The sequence below is a fragment of the Ascaphus truei genome, chromosome 9 (assembly GCF_040206685.1).
Source record: "Ascaphus truei isolate aAscTru1 chromosome 9, aAscTru1.hap1, whole genome shotgun sequence".
NCBI classification, from domain to species: domain Eukaryota; kingdom Metazoa; phylum Chordata; class Amphibia; order Anura; family Ascaphidae; genus Ascaphus; species Ascaphus truei.
The window spans coordinates 12,698,300-12,721,190 of record NC_134491.1 but is presented as its reverse complement, the minus strand read 5'-3'; the positions used below and the strand labels follow the sequence as shown (position 1 = coordinate 12,721,190).

Below are 22,891 nucleotides of genomic sequence, written 5' to 3'. Positions count from 1 at the left end.
AAGGGCCACAGAACCAGAAACCCATACAGGGCCTTATGTATACAGGGCCACAGAACCAGAAACCCATACAGGGCCTTATGTATTAAGGGCCACAGAACCAGAAACCCATACAGGGCCTTATGTATTAAGGGCCACAGAACCAGAAACCCATACAGGGCATTATGTATTAAGGGACACAGAGACAGAAACCCATACAGGGCCTTAAGTATTAAGGGCCACAGAACCAGAAACCCATAAAGGGCTTTATGTATTAATGTCCACAGAACCAGAAACCCATACAGGGCCTTATGTATTAAGGGCCACAGAGCCAGAAACCCATACAGGGCCTTAAGTATTAAGGGCCACAGAACCAGAAACCCATAAAGGGCTTTATGTATTAATGTCCACAGAACCAGAAACCCATACAGGGCCTTATGTATTAAGGGCCACAGAGCCAGAAACCCATACAGGGCCTTATGTATTAAGGGCCACAGAACCAGAAACCCATACAGGGCCTTATGTATTAAGGGCCACAGAACCAGAAACCCATACAGGGCCTTATGTATTAAGGGCCACAGAGCCAGAAACCCATATAGGGCCTTATGTATTAAGGGCCACAGAACCAGAAACCAAGTCTCCGCTCACCCTGTTAACAAAGACTTTAAAAAATCATTTAAAAATTATTTTAGGTGTCAGACTTTGGGGGGTCGGGGGGTGCTGGGGGGAGGGGGGGAGAAAGGCATCAGTCACCAGATGTGTATCATGCCGATAAGCACCAACTCCCCCATCTCCTCACACTCTCCAGCGGGGCAGTTTTCCGGGGTGTCGTCTCCTGAGATGTACAGACAGACCCTTCTGTCAGGCTGCCGCTGCGTGGAACTCGACTGCTGGAAGGGGAAGCCCCCCGAGGAAGAACCTATGATCACCCACGGCTTCACCATGACCACGGAGATCCCCTTCAAGGTGGGACCCCGACTCTGACCCGCCTGCACAACCTGTGGGGTTGTAACACCTTCAAGAACCGCAAATCCGCATCGCTCCGATCTCAAATCTATTTCTTTCCTCTATGGCAGGGGCGCCCAACTCCCGCCCTCACGACCCTGCCAAACAGGTTGGATTTTCAGGATACCCCTGCTTCAGCACAGGTGGTACCACTGATTGAGCCACCTGTGCTGAAGCAGGGATATCCTGAAAACCTGACCTGTTTGTTGGTCTTAAGGACTGGAGTTGAGCCCCCCTGTATATGTATCTTATATGCAGCAATACAGTGGGTGCTCTGGGATAACCGTATCTATTGTGATTTTAATGAAGGTGCCCTTCAGGTTTAGACTGAGGCACCCTTGGGTGACACTTTGCTGTGGTTGAGATACAATGAACTCCAAATAGGACTGAGGTCTGAGCCCCTTGACTAAAAGTTTGGTTGGGTGAATCAGCCCAAGGGGGCTCAACTCCATTCCTCATGTCCGCCCCCCACAGGTCAGGTTTTCAGGATAACCCAGCTTCAGCACATGTGACTCGATCAGACCCTGCTTCAGCACATGTGGTGCAGTCTTCGACAGCCTCTGATTGAGCTTCTGGTTGACCTGTGCTGAAGCTGGGATATCCTGAAAATCTGACCAGCTGGGGTGGGCGGGGGGATTTGAGCACCCCTGGGATAAGGAGTCCCCAAAGCAAAGGAGTTAAGCCAGAGTTTCTGAGCTCCAATCCTCAAGACCCACCAACAGGTCAGGTTTTCAGGGTACCCCTGCTTCGGCACAGGTGGCTCGATCAGAGGTAATATCCTGAAAACCTGACCTGTTGGGGTGGGCTTGAGGACTAGAGTTGAGCCCCCCTGAGTTAGCCCTTAGGTAGACAAGGACTTACTGCTGTGCTAATGAGAGACCCTCTAGCATCCACTACCTCGCCTTCCTCACTGCTTCCAGTCTCCAGATATAAGACCTGTACATGTTTAGTGAGATGGAGGTATGAGGGATCCAGGCATACAGGCTTATTGGAAGTCCAAGGGAATAGAGAAACCAGAAGCCAGACGGAAATTCCGGACTTAATTTTATTTTGTTATTTTATTTTTTTTGTAAGTCCGCAATTCCTATTTCATGTGCCCATTATGCTGCCATATATATATATATATATATATATATATATATATATATATATATATATATATATATATATATACTTGTATGTCCCTGAGAACCTGGTGACAATTCCAAGACATTGTCAAACTCCTTTGCTTTTCCTTTAGGATGTGATTGAAGCCATCGCAGAATCAGCGTTCAAAACGTCCCCGTACCCTCTGATTCTTTCCTTCGAGAACCACGTGGACTCGTAAGTAGCTGATTTAGGACCAAATCCTATTGGGCGAAGAGAAAGCACGTGCAATATTATAACATTTGCATAGCTAATAGACATAATTAAAGATGCGGTCTCTTCAAAAATCAAAATGAACGGATGAAAGTGACAGGTGTAAGGCGTTCAATCTGTGCGATTCTCTTTGTTTTACCCGAATCTGACACACGCCCGTTTTATTAAAACATCTGTATTATAGTTACTTTGTAAGACGATGTGTTTGTGAACACGGGAAGCTGAGACTTGGGAGGGGTTTGATTTCCGCTGGCTGCTCCCTTTTACGTGATATCACTAAACGCTGAATAAGAGTTTGCGCAGGCAAGGCCCCTTTCTCCTCCTTGACATTTTTGGCTCTCACAGGGACAGGGTGGGCGAGAGCAGGGGGGGGCTCAACTCCAGTTCTCAAGCTCCGATTTTCAGGTTATCCCAGCTTTAGCACAGGTGGCCTAATCAGAAGCTGTCAAGGACTGAGCCACCTGTGCTGAAGCAGGGATATCTTAAAAACCTGACCTGTTGGGGGGGGGGGTTTGCGGGGGTGAGGACTGGAGTTGAGCACCCCTGGGCTAGAAGTTGAGTAAACACTTGATGGATAAGCACCTCCCAACGCCCCCATTCTGAGGCCCAGATAGAAAGAAAATGCTTCTTAATTTCGAAAGAAACCAAAACAGCCAAATCTTTGCTTTAAAGAGGAAATCCAAGCGGCTATTTCACCCCCATCCCACACCCCTCCCCCATCCCCCCCATCCCACACCCCTCCCCCATCCCCCCCATCCCATCCCCCCCATCCCACACCCCTCCCCCCCATCCCACACCCCTCCCCCATCCCCCCCACATTTTACATTGGACTGAAGCAGGGGGTCTCCAGAGCTGAAGCCGATTTGATTTCCAGGCTGGGGACCCCGCTTCCGTAGGAAGTGCCGGGAGCCGCCCAGGCTCGCTAGCTGGGTTCATATAATGGTGGATTTTCAAGGCTCCTGCAACCTGCGGGCCAATAGGAAGCCGTGATGTCATGCGGTGCAGCGTCCTATCGGCCCGCGTGACGCGAGAGCTTTAAACATTACCGAGACACCAGCCCCCCCCCCCATCGGAGGTAAGTATCTCCGGAAGCAGGGGGTCCCCAGAGCTAAAATGAATGGGGTTCAGCCCCGGAGACCCCCTGCTCCAATCCTATGTAACAAAAACAAAGGTCACTGGATTGCTCATTGAAGATTTAATGTGTTGAAGGAAGACGATGGGATGCAGACTTCAAACTGTTGTCGGTTTTTGCCAAATGGCAGTGATTGCCCATTTAAGAGACAGTGCAGTGTACACCAGAGGAAAGTGCAGTGTATACCAGAGGAAAGTGCAGTGTACACCAGAGGAAAGTGCAGTGTACACCAGAGGAAAGTGCAGTGTATACCAGAGGAAAGTGCAGTGTACACCAGAGGAAAGTGCAGTGTACACCAGAGGAAAGTGCAGTGTATACCAGAGGAAAGTGCAGTGTACACCAGAGGAAAGTGCAGTGTATACCAGAGGAAAGTGCAGTGTACACCAGAGGAAAGTGCAGTGTACACCAGAGGAAAGTGCAGTGTACACCAGAGGAAGTGCAGTGTACACCAGAGGAAAGTGCAGTGTATACCAGAGGAAAGTGCAGTGTATACCAGAGGAAAGTGCAGTGTACACCAGAGGAAAGTGCAGTGTATACCAGAGGAAAGTGCAGTGTATACCAGAGGAAAGTGCAGTGTACACCAGAGGAAAGTGCAGTGTACACCAGAGGAAGTGCAGTGTATACCAGAGGAAAGTGCGGTGTACACCAGAGGAAAGTGCGGTGTACACCAGAGGAAAGTGCGGTGTACACCAGAGGAAAGTGCGGTGTACACCAGAGGAAAGTGCAGTGTACACCAGAGGAAAGTGCAGTGTATACCAGAGGAAAGTGCAGTGTACACCAGAGGAAAGTGCGGTGTACACCAGAGGAAAGTGCGGTGTACACCAGAGGAAAGTGCGGTGTACACCAGAGGAAAGTGCGGTGTACACCAGAGGAAAGTGCGGTGTACACCAGAGGAAAGTGCGGTGTACACCAGAGGAAAGTGCAGTGTACACCAGAGGAAAGTGCGGTGTACACCAGAGGAAAGTGCGGTGTATACCAGAGGAAAGTGCAGTGTACACCAGAGGAAAGTGCAGTGTACACCAGAGGAAAGTGCAGTGTACACCAGAGGAAAGTGCAGTGTACACCAGAGGAAAGTGCAGTGTACACCAGAGGAAAGGGCAGTGTACACCAGAGGAAAGTGCAGTGTACACCAGAGGAAAGTGCAGTGTACACCAGAGGAAAGTGCGGTGTATACCAGAGGAAAGTTGGCCATCACCAGCTCAGAGGGTGTGTGGCAACTGCTCCCTTTTCCATGTCCCCTATGTCTTCCAAGTGGAAATCCCCATCCCACCGTCGTGGCCCAAACGTCTGCAAACCAGAGCGCGCAACTAGGCTCTTCTGCCGAGAAGTTCTCCGCGTCTGCGGTTAGAACAGAGACGTCTGGCAGAGAGGCTTCTGGGAACCCATAACAGATCCCCCAGAGATATCCGCATCACATCTGCATTGATTCTTTTAGGGGGGGGGGGTGTTCGGGGGGGAGGGACTTTGTTGGATGTTAACCCTTTCACTGCCAGCGGGGGCCCCAGCAATGCGTTAATCTGTTTAAATCCATCTGTTTAGGCCAAAACAGCAGGCCAAGATGGCGGAGTATTGCAGGTCCATTTTTGGAGACATGTTGCTAACTGAGACACTGGAGAAGTATCCTGTAAGTTGGAGCTAAGTGTTTAAAAAGATATGATTCTGTATGGCAGTTGTTTATCTATTTGGCCGCGACCATGGTAAGCGAGACTGCGCGGCACGATCAAAATGCCGCGCCTCTATGAGGCAGGCCGTAGGGCGCGTGATGGGAAGCGCCGGTGCTGGCGATCCACGAGCAGACAAATACATTTGTTTCTGCCGCGCGTCTGCCGGATCACCTGAACGGTTGCGCCCCAATGAGGGCGAACCAGCTCCGTGACGTCACGGCCCCGCCTCCGACACGCCTCCCGGTCGCGTCTACCCCACGGCCACAAATCGCTCCAGCTACAGGCGCGCGTGGCGCCACGAGTACGGTCGCGCGCATGCGCACTCGCCATGGACGCGGCCTTCGGTAGTAATACCTCCAACTGCACACATTCAAATTCTGAAACCGCATACGGGCATTTTCAAGTAGATATGTCAAATAAACTACTTCTATTCTGTAAATGGAAATCAAAATATCTATTCCCCTAGCAGCAACAGGGTTAGAAAGGAAGAGTCATTCTTTGTCACGTTGCTCAACTTTAAATGAATTGATTTGACATAAAAGATTTGTATGAGATGCAGAAATATCTACATTGAATATCCGGAGTGTGTCAATCCTTTTATACTGTATATACGTGTCTTAATGTCATTTTATCGATATATATATATATATATATATATATATATATATATATATATATATATATACACCCCGCATTAACGTACGCAATGGGATCGGAGCATGTATGTAAAGTGAAAATGTACTTAAAGTGAAGCACTACCTTTCCCCCACTTATCGATGCATGTACTGTACGGCAATCGTCATATACGTGCAGAGCTGATGTAAATAACACATGTGTAACAGGCTCTATAGTCTCCCCGCTTGTGCACAGCTTCGGTACAGGTAGGGAGCCGGTATTGCTGTTGAGGACGTGCTGACAGGCGCATGCGTGAGCTGCCGTTTGCCTATTGGGCGCTATGTCCTGAGTGTACTTAAAAAGTGAGTGTCCTTAAACCGGGGTATGCCTGTATATATATGTAATTCACAAGTGTCCGTCTGTCTCACACGCCCTCGCACATATTATTGCCCACGCGTGTGGGATACATCCGTGGGACTCTCTTTTTGAGGAATCTCTGGTAAAATTGATGCATTTGTTTTTATTTCTAAAATGTGGCTGAACCCAATGTATTCCCTGCTCTCCCATAACCGGGGCTGTGCTTACAAGCGTAGAATTTCTAAGCGGTACCTAATCGTTATTACATTCTACAAACGACAGGCTGGTCGTCTGACAATCCTAACACTTGCTTCTGTGCCCAGACAATGCTAATATCTATGGGAGCAATCCCAGAAAATCTTATATGTGTTTTTTTTTTTTAAATAAATCCTTTCTGTAGTATTAGATAATACTGCGGATTTTGTTTTTGTAAATTCAACTCTTAATCCAATTTTCAATGAGTTTTAATATGGTGAACATCCTGTGATTTCTATAAGTTTAGCCCACCTCCCCCAGCAGTGCAAGATATTTGTAACACTTTCCTGCGGGTGATTTGTTGCCAATGTTCCCAGCAGTGTGAGCTGCAAACTGCAACAATAGACCATGTTACCTTAATAATAGTAATATCAGGATACATTGTAGCTACTGAGTTACACTGACTGAAGGATTGATTGAAACTGAAAGGCAGCCATTTAGTGAACCCTAGGAAGCAGGATCTTTGCTGATCGATCATGGGAGACTGAATTGATTGGCAGCTTAGGTCATTAGTTGTTAATAAAGGTAATCAAAGGCTGCATATATTAAAACAAAAAATATATATATATATTGTTTTTCTTTTAAAGTGCCGCTTGGATTACCTCTTTAATAAATGTACAATATAAAGTTTGGCCAATTTTAGTAATATTGAGTTTAGCCAATTTGGATCAGACTTCTTTAACCCCTTCCGTGCCGATTGCACTGCTGCGCTCCTTGGCTCTGAAGGGGTTAATATACTTACCTGCGCTGGCGTTCGCTAAACAAAATGAATCGCTGCCTTTTATTCTGGAATTATTTTCCCAGCTGAAACCCGGATCCTCGTTACCCAGCCCGCAGGACTTGCTGCGGAAAATCCTGATTAAAAATAAGAAGAATCAGCACCTCTCGGCCCAAGAGAAGAAGTCGCAGAGCAGTGACCCGGCCATGACAGCGCAGAGAGACTCTACCTCCAGCGAAAACTCAGGTACGTACGGCAGGGGTTAACCAACTCCAGTCCTGAAGAGTTACCAACAGGCCAGGTTTTCTGGATATCCCTGCTTCAGCACAGGTGGCTTCGACTGAGCCACTGATTGAGCCACCTGTGCTGAAGCAGGCATATGCACAAAACATGGCCCTTGAGGACTGGGGTTGGCCACCCCTGCGTGTAGTGTCTGCCTAATCTCTTCTTCAAATGATGGCCAATTCTAGACCTCAGAAACCCTAGCGCCACCTGACAGCCGTACCCCGCAAAAAGAAGCACCAGCACGTGTACATTTTATTAATGCCTTTGTTTGTAGCTGTCCGTGCATTATGCTCATATGCTCGTGAAAACGAGAGTCATTGGAGTCAGCGGAAAACAACAACACCCTAAATAGCAGTTTAACGAATATAAAAACAGATATATACTTCCACTGGTGTTCTGGAAGGGAAAGGGCGCCTGAACCCTAAGCAAATGAATATTAATTTGTATCTAAACGACAATAAATAATTTAGGTTGAAATAAAAGCGTGGTACTGAAAGCACGCGTCGCTCTCTTCCGGTTGGTATTAATGATCGCCATATGTACTGCGCCGGTTTTAGCATTTTCCCACCCCTAGGCACTTACTTTTTTGCCCCTCGCCCTTCCTGGTCTCCAACTCGTGCAGCATCCTGACGTCACGTGGCGTTACGTCTCCATGACAACGGGGAAACGCCATCACGCTGTCATGGTGTCGCCACGTGAGGAGGAGGGCGGCGCTGCAGGAGGAGGTAGTAAGAGACCTTTAAAGAGGTCCCACACGCTACCCCGGCAATCAGTTTAATTGTTGTGGGGAAGAAAGTGGGGCCTCTGTAGCCGCAGCACCAGCCCCCCCAAAAAAATGTGCGCCCCCCATACGCCAAAATATGGGCCTGCATATGGAGTTTCTTGTTGATCCCAGAAAAAAGGTGATGGAGCTAAGGGCTGAAGGAGCGGCTCAGTGAGTGAAGGCTCAGTGAGTAAAGGCTCAGTGAGTAAAGGCTCAGTGAGTAAAGGCTCAGTGAGTGAAGGCTCAGTGAGTAAAGGCTCAGTGAGTAAAGGCTCAGTGAGTAAAGGCTCAGTGAGTAAAGGCTCAGTGAGTAAAGGCTCAGTGAGTAAAGGCTCAGTGAGTAAAGGCTCAGTGAGTGAAGGTGGCTCAGTGAGTAAAGGCTCAGTGAGTGAAGGCAGCTCAGTGAGTAAAGGCTCAGTGAGTGAAGGCGGCTCAGTGAGTAAAGGCTCAGTGAGTAAAGGCTCAGCGAGTAAAGGCTCAGCGAGTAAAGGCTCAGTGAGTGAAGGCGGCTCAGTGAGTAAAGGCTCAGTGAGTAAAGGCTCAGTGAGTAAAGGCTCAGTGAGTAAAGGCTCAGTGAGTAAAGGCTCAGTGAGTAAAGGCTCAGTGAGTAAAGGCTCAGTGAGTAAAGGCTCAGTGAGTAAAGGCTCAGTGAGTAAAGGCTCAGTGAGTAAAGGCTCAGTGAGTAGACACTGACTGATAACAATGACACTGAGTGTGAATCAGGGGAACCTGGTTAAATTCCCGGTGTCGGCTTCTTGTGACCTTGGGCAAGTCACTTTATCTCCCTGTGCCTCAGGCACCAAAAACATAGATTGTAAGCTCCACGGGGCAGGGACTGTGTCTGTAACATTCCTATAGCTGCGGCCCCAGTGTGCGCGGCGGGGTGCCTGGCAGCGCTCGTTCCCGGCAGCAGCGTGACCTGGTGGACTCAAGGCAGCGCGCGACAGGGAGGCGCGGCCATGACATCACGCGGCTGGTTTGCCCTCATTGGCTGAAATGACGCCGCGTTGCCATGTGTGCGCCGCACACGCTGTTGCAGCCACGGCCACTGGGGACCTAGCCCTAGGCCGCGCTTATAGTGACGGCGACGTGACCGATGACGTCACCCGTCACTGTCGCCATTGCGAAAATTGCATTTCAAATGTAGGCGACGTTGCTGGCTACAAGGCCAGCTACGCCATAAAGGGGGAGGGCAGAGGGACGGAGAAGCTCTCTGATTGGCCACATGGGGAGACCGTCGTCGAAAAAAATCAAATAGCAGTGACTAGCAGATTTTTGGTAGCACCGTCGCTCCGTCGCGTGCACTATAAGCGCCGACGACGGCGACAATGCATTTGTTTTGACGCGACGGTCACGTCCCCGGCGCTATAAGTGCAGCCTTCGTGTTGCGTGCTGCGCTGCGCTGTCCTTGTGATGCGCTTTCAGTCCCAATGGGAGGAAAGCGCTACATGAAATATGGCTGTTTCTCCGCTATGTACTGTATGTGCTGAGAAGCTAATGCCCACGCAACATCTGCTGAGTGACGACCCCTCTATGGGCACGGTCTCTGTAAGGTCTCTGTAAGGTCTCAGTAAGGTCTCTAAGGTCTCTGTAAGGTCGCTACGCGTCCCTGTAATGAGGCGGATGTGATGTCTGTGTTTAGATGAGGTGTCAGAAGAGGAACTCGGGAAGGAGGCAGAAAATGACGAGGCGTCGGAAAGCCTGGAAGAAGAGATGAAGCAGATGCAGTCAGAGGAGGTATGTTTCCCTTCACAGCGTACTGGGCTAGAATTACTAAGCGGTGCTAGGCTGTATGGCCCGTTCAGATGAATATAACTATGGTCTGTGGTGTATGGCCACGGTCTCCTGCCAGGACCTGCGCAGTTCTAATGAATGGCCCAATATTCCGAACCTTGCACGCAGACACGTTCCCACCGGAGGCGAATGTGACCTCTACATGCTGGTCTGTTTCATAGTCACTGCCCCAAAATATATGTACGGGGGGCTGCCCAAACCTAATAATAGTACCACATGATTAAAAGAAATAGAACGGTTATGAGGGGCACTCAAGTGAGATAGAGATATATATATATATATATATATACGAATGATCCTATTTTGTCATAAAAAATACATAAAATCCTGCAGCCCCTGCAGATAATCAGGGATTGTTTCTGTGTGCCAAATACTACACAATATACCTTATGTGTAACCCAGGGGGGTCAACTCCGGTCCTCAAGGGCCACCAACAGGTTAGGTTTTCAGGATATCCCTGCTTCAGCACAGGTGGCTAAGTCAAAGACTGAGCCACTGATTGAGCCACCTGTGCTGAAGCAGGGATATCCTTAATCTGACCTGTTGGTGGCCCTTGAGGACTAGAATTGGCCGCCCCCGGTGTAAACAATGTTTAGTGAATAAATATATATTGCATTGTGTAATTATTGGCGCCCCCTGAGTCGGCGCCCTGACCAGAGATTGACAGGTGAAAACAAGTCTGTGTTACACTGTGTTACATTTATTTTATATATATATATATCAATAACAATAACAGAAAAAATAGGACTGCACCTAGGTCAGATCAATCTTAAATGTCAATATTGTATTATTAAATCTATTAATTGGAAGTGGTAATTAAATTGGAAATCTATTAACCCTGTGTGAGGTATAGTGAGCTAGAGCCAAAACTACAGGTAGCTATTAATAATAAAACAGTACATTCATTTAAATTAATCTATTGCTATGCCAATAGACTTAAAAGCAATATAAAATCAATACATAATAAAAGATAAATGTCCAGAAAACTTAGCATAAATGCCAAAAAATGGTCACATGAATCATATGATTCCACACTAGGTCGTCCTCCGGAGACTGGCTGCTTGATCCACAGATACAACGAAATCTTCAAACGAAACCTAAAAAACAAAAAGAAAAGGCGCCTGCTCCTAGTGTAAAACCAATGGGGAAGTTTATTTTCCTGAACAAGTAACAATGGCACACTCACCTGGGGAACTCCGCTGACTCTGCCTCCCTCCAAATCCTCTAAGCCCACGCGTTTCTTCAGCTAGGCCCTGATTTCATCAGGGGATCATGAGATCAGCGTCCAGCTGAAGAAACGCGTAGGGTTTCTGCTTTTAGCCTACAATCATCACAGCCAGTCACAACTTTGGACAAGGAGGTTGTCAGCCGATCCGGACGAGTAGCCTGGAGGTGGAACCAATCTTCAACTGCTTGAATTGCCGGAGGACTCGATTTGGAGGGAGGCAGAGTCAGCGGAGTTCCCCAGGAGATGCACAGGACACCAGATCCGGCGGAGCCACGTCCTTGGAGCATGAGTTTTACTCATAAACTGCCTGATTCAAATGGATGTTTGTGAGTGTGCCATTGTTACTTGTTCAGGAAAATAAACCTCCCCATTGGTTTTACACTAGGAGCGGGAGCTTTTTTTGTGGGTGTATATATATATAAATATATATCTATATAATTGAAAACGTTGTATGTTAGCTCTGCTTATGGCCAATCTGATTGGTCCGTCGGTCTGTCATTCAGCCTCTGGCCCCGCCCCCGCACACCTCATTAGGCTACGTAGTTCGCTGACTACGCCTACCCATCTCCCACACTCTCAGAACAACCCAGCAACACTTTCCAGCCTCATCGCAGAAAGCAGCCACCCCCCCCCCCCCAACAAAGAACCGCCGCCACACACACACCCCGCGCGTTGTGGTGCCGCGCTGCTCCACAGGCACCACGAGATTGGGGGGCGGAGGGGGGGACAGGCCAGTGACGGGCACGGCTGTCTGTCCCCTGGGGCGGCTGGACTTACCCACTCCCCTCCCCCCCTCTCACCACTCCGGCCCCCCTCCCCCCCTGTCACCACTCCCCCTCCCCCCCTGTCACCACTCCCCCTCCCCCTCTCACCACTCTGGCCCCCCTGTCACCCCTCCGGCCGGCCGCACTTACCTCATGCCACGGGACCTCACAAAGAGACCGCTCACCCCCCCCCCCCGTAACCACTCCGACCGCCCGCACTTACCCCACGCCGCCCTTGCTGCCGCAGAACCTCACAAAGAGGACGCTCCCCCCCCCCCCTGTCACCACTCCTGCCACCCGCATTTACCCCCCTCAACACTCCGACCGCCCACACTTACCCCCCTCAACACTCCGACCGCCCGCACTTACCCCCCTCAACACTCTGACCGCCTGCACTTAGGCCATGCCAAGCCCCCCCCCCCCAACCCCTGCGGAATCGGCTTACTGCAGAAATCAGCACATGTTCAACGTGGCACACCTCTCCCCCCACACCACACCCCCTCTCCCCCCACCGACACAGTCACTACCCCAGTCACTACCCCATACCCCCAGTCACTACCCCACCCCCCACCCACTACCCTCCCACTACCCCCCCACCCCCCACCCCACCCACTACCCCACCCTGGGTCAGTCACCCCACCCACCCCCCCACTACCCCAACCCCACACCCAGTCACTACCCCGCCCAGTCACTACCCCACCCTCTAACCCATTCACTAACCCCCCCCACTAACCCAGTCACTAACCTCCCCACTAACCCCCCCACTAACCCAGTCACTAACCCAGTCACTAACCCCCCACTCACCCAGTCACTAACCCCCCACTAACCCAGTCACTAACCCCCCCACTCACCCAGTCACTAACCCCCCCACTCACCCAGTCACTAACCCCCCCACTCACCCAGTCACTAACCCCCCCACTCACCCAGTCACTAACCCCCCCACTCACCCAGTCACTAACCCCCCCACTCACCCAGTCACTAACCCCCCCCCACTCACCTAGTCACTAACCCCCCCACTCACCCCCCCCACTCACCCAGTCACTAACCCCCCCCCACTCACCCAGTCACTAACCCCCCCCACTCACCCAGTCACTAACCCCCCCCACTCACCCAGTCACTAACCCCCCCACTCACCCAGTCACTAACCCCCCCCACTCACCCAGTCACTAACCCCCCCCCCCACTCACCCAGTCACCAACCCCCCCCCACTCACCCAGTCACTAACACCCACCCACTCAGTCACCCAGTCACTAACCCCCCCACTCACCCAGTCACTAACCCCCCCACTCACCCAGTCACTAACCCCCCCCACTCACCTAGTCACTAACCCCCCCACTCACCCCCCCCACTCACCCAGTCACTAACCCCCCCCACTCACCCAGTCACTAACCCCCCCCACTCACCCAGTCACTAACCCCCCCCACTCACCCAGTCACTAACCCCCCCACTCACCCAGTCACTAACCCCCCCCACTCACCCAGTCACTAACCCCCCCCCCCCACTCACCCAGTCACCAACCCCCCCCACTCACCCAGTCACTAACACCCACCCACTCAGTCACCCAGTCACTAACCCCCCCACTCACCCAGTCACTAACCCCCCCACTCACCCATCCAGTCAGTCACCCACCGTCAGTCCCTCACTACCTCTAAACCTATATCCTTTCTTCACCATTCATTACCTACCTAGACTTCCAAAACTATTTTGTAGACATACAAATGCTCTTGCTGTCACAAATAGGCATTGAGAGCATTTAATTAGGGTCTTTCATCAGCTGCAATTTGGGATGATTTCCTTTTTATGCGGCTTATATTTAGGTCAATCACGTTTTGGGGATATTTTGGAGAGAGAGAAAAACAGCTGCTTCCCCTGGGGCTGCTGGAACCTGTAGGATCCAAATTCTGTTCGACATGTAGAGCTCCTCTCATCTCCGGCTCCCTTTATTCCTCACTCATACAGGGCACCGCTGGTCTGGAGGCCACCGCATACGAGGAGATGTCAAGTTTGGTCAACTACATTCAGCCCATCAAGTTTGACTCCTTCGAAGTCTCCACACGTAAGAGGATTCTGCTGAAACACTGTTGTTAGTTTAGCTGTAGGTTTGATGCGGGTTAATGGAACGGAAAGAGAGCTGTTATAGATGTTCAGCAATAGGTTATACAGAGTGGGCAATTTGGGGGGGGGGGGGCAGATTTGGATCCGCCGCGGATACTCCGGTTCCTTTGGTCCACGGATTTCAGCGGATCTGGCTCAAAAATTGTCATTCGCCTTTTTGTGGATTTTTGTTTTTAACACCGACAATCCATCCGCGGATATTGCAATCCACTGACGGGTTTTAAGAATCCCATCCGATGATTTCGCAATCTGCACTAAAAATCCGTCGTCGGACGGCAGAATCGGCGGATTGATGTTTAAAATCCACCAGCGGGTTGCATCCATTGGCGGTTTTGGATTCATCCGCGCGGATTGAAACTGTGAACAATCGGCCGGCGGATTTTACACCGCGGAACGGATTTTGAAAGGCAAATTTGGGACACGGGTTTGGACTGGATCCCCATCTCTAGAACAGAGCTTTCCAAACCTCACACACGTATTCTGTATGTGTACAGATGACAAAGAAACGGATCCTCATTATGTGTCATTTTAATAGATTTGATTTTAAAGTAGAGATGCTATTTTGGGCAGAAGTTAAAAAGTCTTATGTTAAAATGTTACAGTGTGTCTTCCTCTCTGCTCACGCTCCTTGAGTTTTGTTATAGAGAAGAACCAAAGCTATGTCATCTCCTCCTTTGTGGAGACCAAGGCTTACGATCTGCTGACCAAGTTCCCAGTGCAGTTTGTTGAGTATCCTTTTTATGGAGAGTAATTACTGCCACATTTTTATATTCCAGCTTATTTAAAGTTGCTATACCCCTTGCTTCACGAGATCCCAGCAGTTCCTTCCGATGTAAGGAGCAGCTCGGCACAGAAAATGTCTATTTAAAGGTCACGTGAACCAATAGGAAGCTGCGATGTCATCCCTTGCGGCTTCCTATTGGCCAGCGTGACACGGAACCTTTAAACAGCAGAGAGATACAGTCATCACCTTCCCATGCATGTATCTCGGAGAGCAGGCGGTCCCAGAGCTGAAATGAACGTGGTTCAGCTCTGCAGATCCCCCGCTAACCCACCTATAGGGGGAATATAAAAAAGTGGTTTTTTTAAATGGCAATGGTCCTTTCATGTTCAGGTACTGGGCTGAAAGATAGGAGATTAATCACCGCTAAATGGTTTGTCTATTTCATTATTGAGCAATCTTGAACCCCCCACGAGAATGTCATATTCTTAGGGTTCAATGTATCAATGCAAATAAAAATGTTCTTTAAAAAATAAATATGGCACCATTGTTGGATCACTACTGCATTAAATGTAAGAATATAAACGAAAAATAACCCAGCGCTAGTGATTACGTGAATAAAAGAATTCGCTGCTCTAAACCCAATTAGAATTACCTCTAAAATGTATAAACACATACACAAAAGAATAATGGGGAGTGCTAAAAAGTGCAACATAGAAAACAATAGTGAATAAAGTGTGACACAACAAATGAACGAAATTCAAGCATGTAATATTGCGATGTTCTTCAGAAAAGCAGCCGGAAACCAGTTTCTGTCTCCAGGGTTCATAGAGAGAAGAGAAATGATATCCAGTAGTGTAGATTGTATATACAGAATTGTATCCTGTACATTGCCTGTTACAAGTATTTCAAATGTGAGTGTAATCACTGAAGCTTCTAACTGGCTGAGGAAATACAATATACTGTATACAGTCTGCACTACTGGATATCATTTCTCTTGTCTCTATGAACCCTGGAGAGGAAACGGGTTTCTGGCTGCTTTACAATAGTACATGGGGGGGTTCCGTTCCTTTATTGTCACACGTTATTCACTATTGTTTTCTATGTTGCACTTATTTGTTGCACTTTTTAGCGCCCCCCATAATACTTTTGTGATAAAATGTAAGAAACCTGCTGTAAAGTGTTAGCCAGAAAGGGAATAAAGGGAGAAAAAAGTAGACATGCAGAATTTGAGACATCCCATTATAATCTGTCCACATTCCCCAAATCAGTACACATGGTGCAAGACTGGAGTGTATATATTATCTTCATATATTGACTGGAAATTGAAAATGTGCATTATTGCCTTGATACATCGACCCTTTTTATAGATTGTTGTCAACTAATGGCATTTGATCTAGGTTACCTACAGCAGGGGGGCTCAACCCTGGTCCTCAAGCCCCCCAACAGGTCTGGTTTTCAGGATATACCAGCTTCAGCACAGGTGGCTCAATCAGAGGCTCAGTGAAAAACTGAGCCTCTGATTGAGCCACCTGTGCTGAAGCAGGGACTGATTGAGCCACCTGTGCTGAAGCAGGGACTGATTGAGCCACCTGTGCTGAAGCTGGGATATCCTGAAAACCCGACCTGTTGTGGGGGCTTGAGGACTGGAGTTGAGCTCCCCTTGACCTTCGGCATTGTATGGAAATATGGAGTTGGCAGTGACATGGACAGCAGTCACTTTTGAGCTATAAGGATCAAATACTGTATCTCCAGGCTTACTTCCTATAGAATGACTGCAGATATAACAAGAGGCAGATGAGTCGTATTTACCCGAAAGGGACCAGGATGGACTCGTCCAACTACATGCCGCAGATGTTCTGGAACGCGGGCTGTCAGATGGTGGCGCTGAACTTCCAAACCATGGGTCAGTGACCCCGCTCCCCTCCCAATCTGCCTTCTTACAGTCAGTGGATACCAGATCCAACTCTTGCATCTGCCTTTATGGAGATGGAAATCAGATCCATTTATAGCTCAAAATGCCGGAGCATGTTAATTCAATTAAGACGGTGTTGCAAAGAAAGAAGGGGTGTTAATTGCACACAGTTCCTGTTATTTGGGAGTTACATTTAACTGCTGATTCATTTTGGACATCAAAACTATTGTTTTCAAATGATAATTAACTCGTTCAGTGCTTGAGCGGTGTGCAATGGTTAGGTAAAAAGTAGACAGAGAGCAAACGCATTTGCCATGCCGCCATGTTTGATTTGGGCAGACGGCAGGCAAGTCAAAGCGAAGCAGACCTCTCAGCACTGGATAGGCGAAGGGAATTAATTTTCCACGTTCATATATTGGATTAAAACTTTCTAATATTTAATTAATAATTAATTATATTAATTAAAGGACTCGTGGCCATCCCTTAAGGTTGGAGGAAAGGACATTTCACCAGCAACAAAGGAAAGTGTTCTTTACAGTAACGGCAGTTAAAATGTGGAATTCATAACTCATGGAGACTGTGATGGCAGATACAATAGACATGTCCCAAAAAAGGTTGGACATCTTTTTAGAAAGGAAAGGTATACAGGGATATACCGAATAAGTATACATGGGAAGGTTGTTAATCCAGGGATTAATCCGATTGCCAATTCTTGGAGTCAGGAAGGAATTTATTTTTCCCCTTAATGGGGTTTTTTGTTTGCCTTCCTCTGGATCAATAAGTATAGATATAGGATAAAGTATCTGTTGTCTAAATTTAGCATAGGTTGAACTTGACGTACGCACGTCTTTTTTCAACCTCATCTACTATGTAACTATATATGTAATATGAACCCAATGATAATCAAATGAGTTGGGGTAACAATTGCTGCTTACTGTATCAACATGCAAGGTAAGAAATGGATCAGCAGCTCTTCAAGTGAGCTGCTTCATGAATGAAAAGTCTGCTACAATTCAATCCATCCCCGTGCTTTAGATGGAATAGCCCTTAGACTTTTTAGCGGCGAACCCGTAACGATTCCTTTATAGAGCGTAGAGGGAAGCGCCTTCTTTAGCCGCCCTGCATTCTTTTTCTCAGACCTACCCATGCAGCACAATATGGCGGTCTTTGAGTTCAATGGCCGCAGTGGCTACCTTCTCAAACATGAGTTCATGCGCCGTGCGGACAAGCAGTTTGACCCATTCACGGTTGATCGGATTGACGTGGTTGTGGCTAATACCCTTTCAATAACGGTGAGTAAGAGGTGAATAAAGCCTGATCGTGTCCTGATGCACCACAATTACATTCAGGTCAAAGAGATCCACGAATATCCCATTGTTTAAATGTAAATGTCTTAGTGTTTCAGTGCGGGGAATATTGGGAATATATTCAGTATATGCACAGACACACATCCTATCATGGCGATAAAATGAATGACATTTGTCGCAGGGCCGGCCCGTCCATTAGGTGAACCTAGGCAGTCGCCCCCTAGGGCACAAAGGTCCCAGGGGCGCATTAATAATAATAATAATTTTTCCTCTTATTTTTATTTATCTTTTATATTATTTATTTTTCTTTTTTTCGGTGCAGTATTCTGGCACCCTATTATTTTAATTTTGCGTTGTGCTGGGCTGCAGCCCCGATAGCTACACCACTGGTTATTTTTTTTTTGGAGGGGGGGGGCGGAAATTTGAAGACTTGCCTGTGGCGCATATGAAACCCTTGCGCCGGCCCTGGTTAAGTGTAGCACAAAACGGCATTTGGGTCAGTTTCTGAACCTTCATCGGGATACGTACATATTTTCATGCCACAGAACGCTCCCAAACTGGTAATTTGGCAAGTCTCTGCATTGGACGTACTGTTACCAGTTATGTTGGGACTCTGTCTTGTATTTGAAGTATTTAGAAACTGGAATCCAGTCACTTTTAGAATGATCACATCCGATCTTCTTCTCTCTCTTCAGATCATTTCAGGCCAGTTCCTTTCGGACAAAAGTGTGAAGACTTACGTGGAGGTGGAGCTGTTCGGTCTGCCCGGGGACCCCAAGCGTAAATACAAAACCAAAGTAACGCCCACTGCAAACTCGATCAACCCAATGTGGAAAGAAGAGCCATTTGTGTTTGAGAAGGTACAGCTATTCTGTGGCACGTTGGCTGGGGAGGAAGAGTCTTCTCATGGTTATGGGGGGCAAGCGGTTTCCGTGGGAGCTTGTCGATGGAAATATATCTCAGATAGCCATAGTATCCATCGATAAACCTCATGATCAACCTCTTACGCCCGTCAATTGCAAATAAAACATCAGGCTCTCTTGGGAGATTACATAGAGGATACATGGCTAAATATATATATTATCACTTCGCGTGTATCACTTCTGCGCAGATTCTCATGCCGGAGTTGGCCTCTCTCAGAGTCGTGGCCTTTGAGGAAGGTGGAAAGTTCCTTGGTCATCGGATTATTCCGATTGATGACGTTCGCTCAGGTAACGTGCAGACACGCGTGGGCTGTTCCCTGCCTCATTCACTTGTTGCTTTCTAAAGCCAAGCACACACCTCCCCCTGCACATACAGCTGCATGTGACCTCTTCACTGCTAGAAGGGCTGCTCAGTTTGGTCTTTGACCCTACAGCAAATAACACCCCCCCCCCCCCCCCCGCGCACTCAGACAGGTCTGCAACCCTGCCCTTCCCCATTATCTCTTAGCCTACAGTGCTTCCACTGCAGCCAGGGATTCTGGGTAATGACATGCAAATGAATGTGAACAATACCGCCGACCCACAGAGAGCTGTTACATGGCTGAGGGGGAATGTAATGGTAACACAAAGTGGCTGAGTTAGTTGAGCTGCTGCTTCAGCCCCACTACTGCCATTGTTGGCGGCAGGGAAGAAGCAGTAGTACAGCGGGAATATCCCTGCCTCGCGAGTAGGTAAACGTCGTTCGAATCCCAGTGCCCGTTTCATGTGATTTTCGGCACGTCCCTTTATCTGCCTGTGCTCAAGGCTCTGACACATTATATGTACAGCGCTGCGTACACTATAGTACCATATAAGAAAAATATTCATGTATATTCTAATAGGCTGGTGACTACTTTCACATCAGAAGCGGTACGAGGATGTTACCACGTCTTTGTCTTCCTCCCAGGGTATCATCACATTTGCCTTCGCAGTGAGAGTAACATGCCGCTCACCATGCCATCTCTGTTTGTCTACGTGGAGGTCAAAGATTACATCCCTGATACGTGGGCAGGTATTACTGACATCTTCTTACTGCAGATCAATGGCGCTTTGTACCAGGCTGCATGCAAACCACAGAGGAACCAACAGGAAGGCGCTAGTTCATGGACGCTCACCTCATGCTGGATCTTCTGGTTCTGGAAGCAGATCCTGCTGTTTCATCAGGTTCATGTAAACCAGGAGTGGCGCAACTCCAGTCCTCAAGTCACCAAACAGGTCAGGTTTTCAGGATATCCCTGTTTCAGCACAGGTGGCTCAATCAGAGGCGAAGACTTGAGCCTCTGATTGAGCCACCTGAGCTGAATCAGGGACTGATTGAGCCACCTGTGCTGAAGCTGGGATATCCTGAAAACCTGACCTGTTGGTGGCTCTTGAGGACTGGAGTTGGCCGCCCCGGGTCTGGCATGTGTACAGAATGAGCCATAATAAATAATTCACCCAACCCAGCAGCTTGGAAGAGTCGATACCGCACACGAGGTACGGAGGTGGGAAAAGGTGAGATATTGTAGTCCAAGAACTAACGCTTCCCATGGGAGCCTTCTAGTTACAGTACGTAGTTGGTGAGCCAGTAACCGTGTTCCTCATTGGGGAAAATCACGTGGGGCTTTTGAATGAACATGAGATAAACAGAAGTAGCCGTGTAAATCCAGTCGCGATGGTGCAAAATAAATGAGTACTTCGGTATTAGCTGAGGCCATTTGTTTTTTAATGTGACTAATAATTGATATATTAGGACAAGCTTTCGGGAGTTCTACTCTCTTCCTCGGGAATGGATGGGAGATAACAGCCGTTTTCCTATGCCTTGGTTTCCAGACCTCACTCACGCCCTGTCCAATCCCATCAAATTCCTCAAGGCTCATGACAAACAGTTGTTGATGGTCAAAGATTTGTCGAACCCTGCAGAAAAGGTGCGTATGTGTGCAATTCACAGTAACTATTAGCGGGTACTGCAATTAAAGAGCCGTGCCCGGGCATTCTACTGGGCTGCTTGACCTTGTGCCCAAGAAAGGTACTATATGAACATATTGTTAGCCATTAATGCACTAAAGAGATGCAACCAGTTAGGCCTCTTCAAGACCAGAAGGGGTTAAGTAGTGGAATACATACATATAATCCATAAAAGCTCATGTTGCTTCCTGGGATGATGGGATTAGTACTCACTGCGTTTCATCGCCGTAGTGCATAGCAGAGGTTAAAGGTTGTGTTGCGGATATTGGTGGTAATATATATGCACAGATATATACACTTGTATAAGACGCTGTCACATACGGCACACCTGTGAGCATGTGACCTGCATATGGGACAAGGGTTAATACACAGCTCGCAAGCTGGCCCACTTTTTACCTTCGCAAAGGTCCCTCAAATTAACAATATCTCCCCTCAATCCCTCCCCATATACCATCTGTCACGAACAGCACACAAGTGAGCCCGTGACTTAGATATGCAATCAGGGTTAATGCACATGGCTACTCTAGCCAACTCACCTTTCTCCTCCGCAAAGTACGTAAAATGAGTTGATATTAACCCCTTACTCAATTGCAATCGTAACTATATATTGCCACCACCCGAGAAATTATGCAAAGAAAAGATGTAAAATTAATATCTGACAGGGTCTCAGGCCCCCGTTTATAATAGAAAAAAACTTAACACACAGAAATCTGCCAAATGTGTCCGAAAATGTAAATACTCTCTGCAGAGCGTGCAACAGTTTATTCAGAGCCCAAAGCATCACTTATTAAATGATAATATATATAAAACCCCTTGCCTGCTTTATTCATTGTAACAACGCCAGAAGAAGAGATCAGTGTATCTCGAAAGCTCGCACAAATAAAAGCATTTCGTTAGCCACACAACGGTATCGTCTATTTATTTTTTATTTTATATATATATATATATATATACACATACATACATACATACATACATACATACATACATACATATACACTGTTCGGGATACTTAGCAGTGGCCTAAACCGAGACCGCAGCTTCATGAGTCACTAGTTGTGAAGGAACAATTCATAGCTCAAAAAGACAACCTTGAAGAGATATAAATAAATCTCCAATAGTCCATTTATAAGAATATATATGTATAAACAGCTCGGGTAGTGACAGCAGCTTGTAGATGCAGGTATAATCAATAATTAAACGGAACCACTCTGTAGTCGGAAGGAAAGATAAGGACTTGTTGGGGTTTGTATACGGATTGAGACTGCGGGCTCTGCTTGAACAGCTGGAGCGGGGGAATAATCTAACGAGGAAAATATGAATTACCTCTGCCCTGCTCAATTGAAGTTCACTCTCCGTCCCTCTATGGTCATGGTGAAGCATAGCACAGCTCACAGTTAAACACCGTCTCCTTGAAGCAAAAGTGTGGTTATTCCTGTGTCGGATCCCGCAGAGCTGCCGCACGTCCATCCAGTCAGGAAACAGTATACAAAAACGAAGCAAGGGATTGGCTGGTCAGCGGCCCCGAATAAATGCACTAACAACTCACCGGTATGAGATGTTAGTGTATTTTTTCAGGTCCGCTCACCAGCCAATCCCTTGCTACGTTTTCATGAGTCACTACCCTCACACAAGAACTCTCTTCCCATGAGTGCTAAAGGCCATGTCTATACATACTGCACTATATGTATGCACACACAACTATCTCTTACACATACATATGTACAAAGTAATTCTATCCCTATATACCAATAGGGACCTAATATTTATTATTTATTTATTTTGTTTATAAAATATTTTACCAGGAAGTAATACATTGAGAGTTACCTCTCGTTTTCAATTATGTCCTGGGCACAGAGTTAAGACAAATAATACATGGTTACAAATACAGTTACATAAATGAACAGGGTATACGTTACATACAAGACATTGCGTGCACAGTTAGAGAAGATGTATATTATTATTATAAAAAGGTTTTTACTTAAAAAACAGTGCATCCTGGAATGTAT

General features: G+C 47.6%; 1 protein-coding gene across 5 annotated transcripts in view; it reads left to right on the top strand.

Annotated features, from left to right (window-relative positions):
* The window catches only part of PLCB2 (phospholipase C beta 2), a 154,598-nt gene that overhangs the window by 116,270 nt on the left and 15,437 nt on the right, over window positions 1-22,891 (top strand). For 3 of the 5 annotated variants that reach the window (XM_075613371.1, XM_075613372.1, XM_075613373.1), the window contains 13 exons: window positions 785-942; window positions 2,222-2,304; window positions 5,012-5,096; window positions 7,168-7,327; window positions 9,772-9,866; window positions 13,875-13,971; window positions 14,675-14,759; window positions 16,533-16,657; window positions 17,804-17,958; window positions 18,669-18,833; window positions 19,085-19,184; window positions 19,843-19,947; window positions 20,748-20,842. In XM_075613371.1, the coding sequence (XP_075469486.1) occupies window positions 785-942; window positions 2,222-2,304; window positions 5,012-5,096; window positions 7,168-7,327; window positions 9,772-9,866; window positions 13,875-13,971; window positions 14,675-14,759; window positions 16,533-16,657; window positions 17,804-17,958; window positions 18,669-18,833; window positions 19,085-19,184; window positions 19,843-19,947; window positions 20,748-20,842 (1,508 nt within the window). Of the gene's footprint in view, window positions 1-784; window positions 943-2,221; window positions 2,305-5,011; window positions 5,097-7,167; window positions 7,328-9,771; window positions 9,867-13,874; window positions 13,972-14,674; window positions 14,760-16,532; window positions 16,658-17,803; window positions 17,959-18,668; window positions 18,834-19,084; window positions 19,185-19,842; window positions 19,948-20,747; window positions 20,843-22,891 lie in introns of those variants that run through there. The other 2 variants (XR_012803755.1, XR_012803756.1) reach the window with 2 other exon arrangements.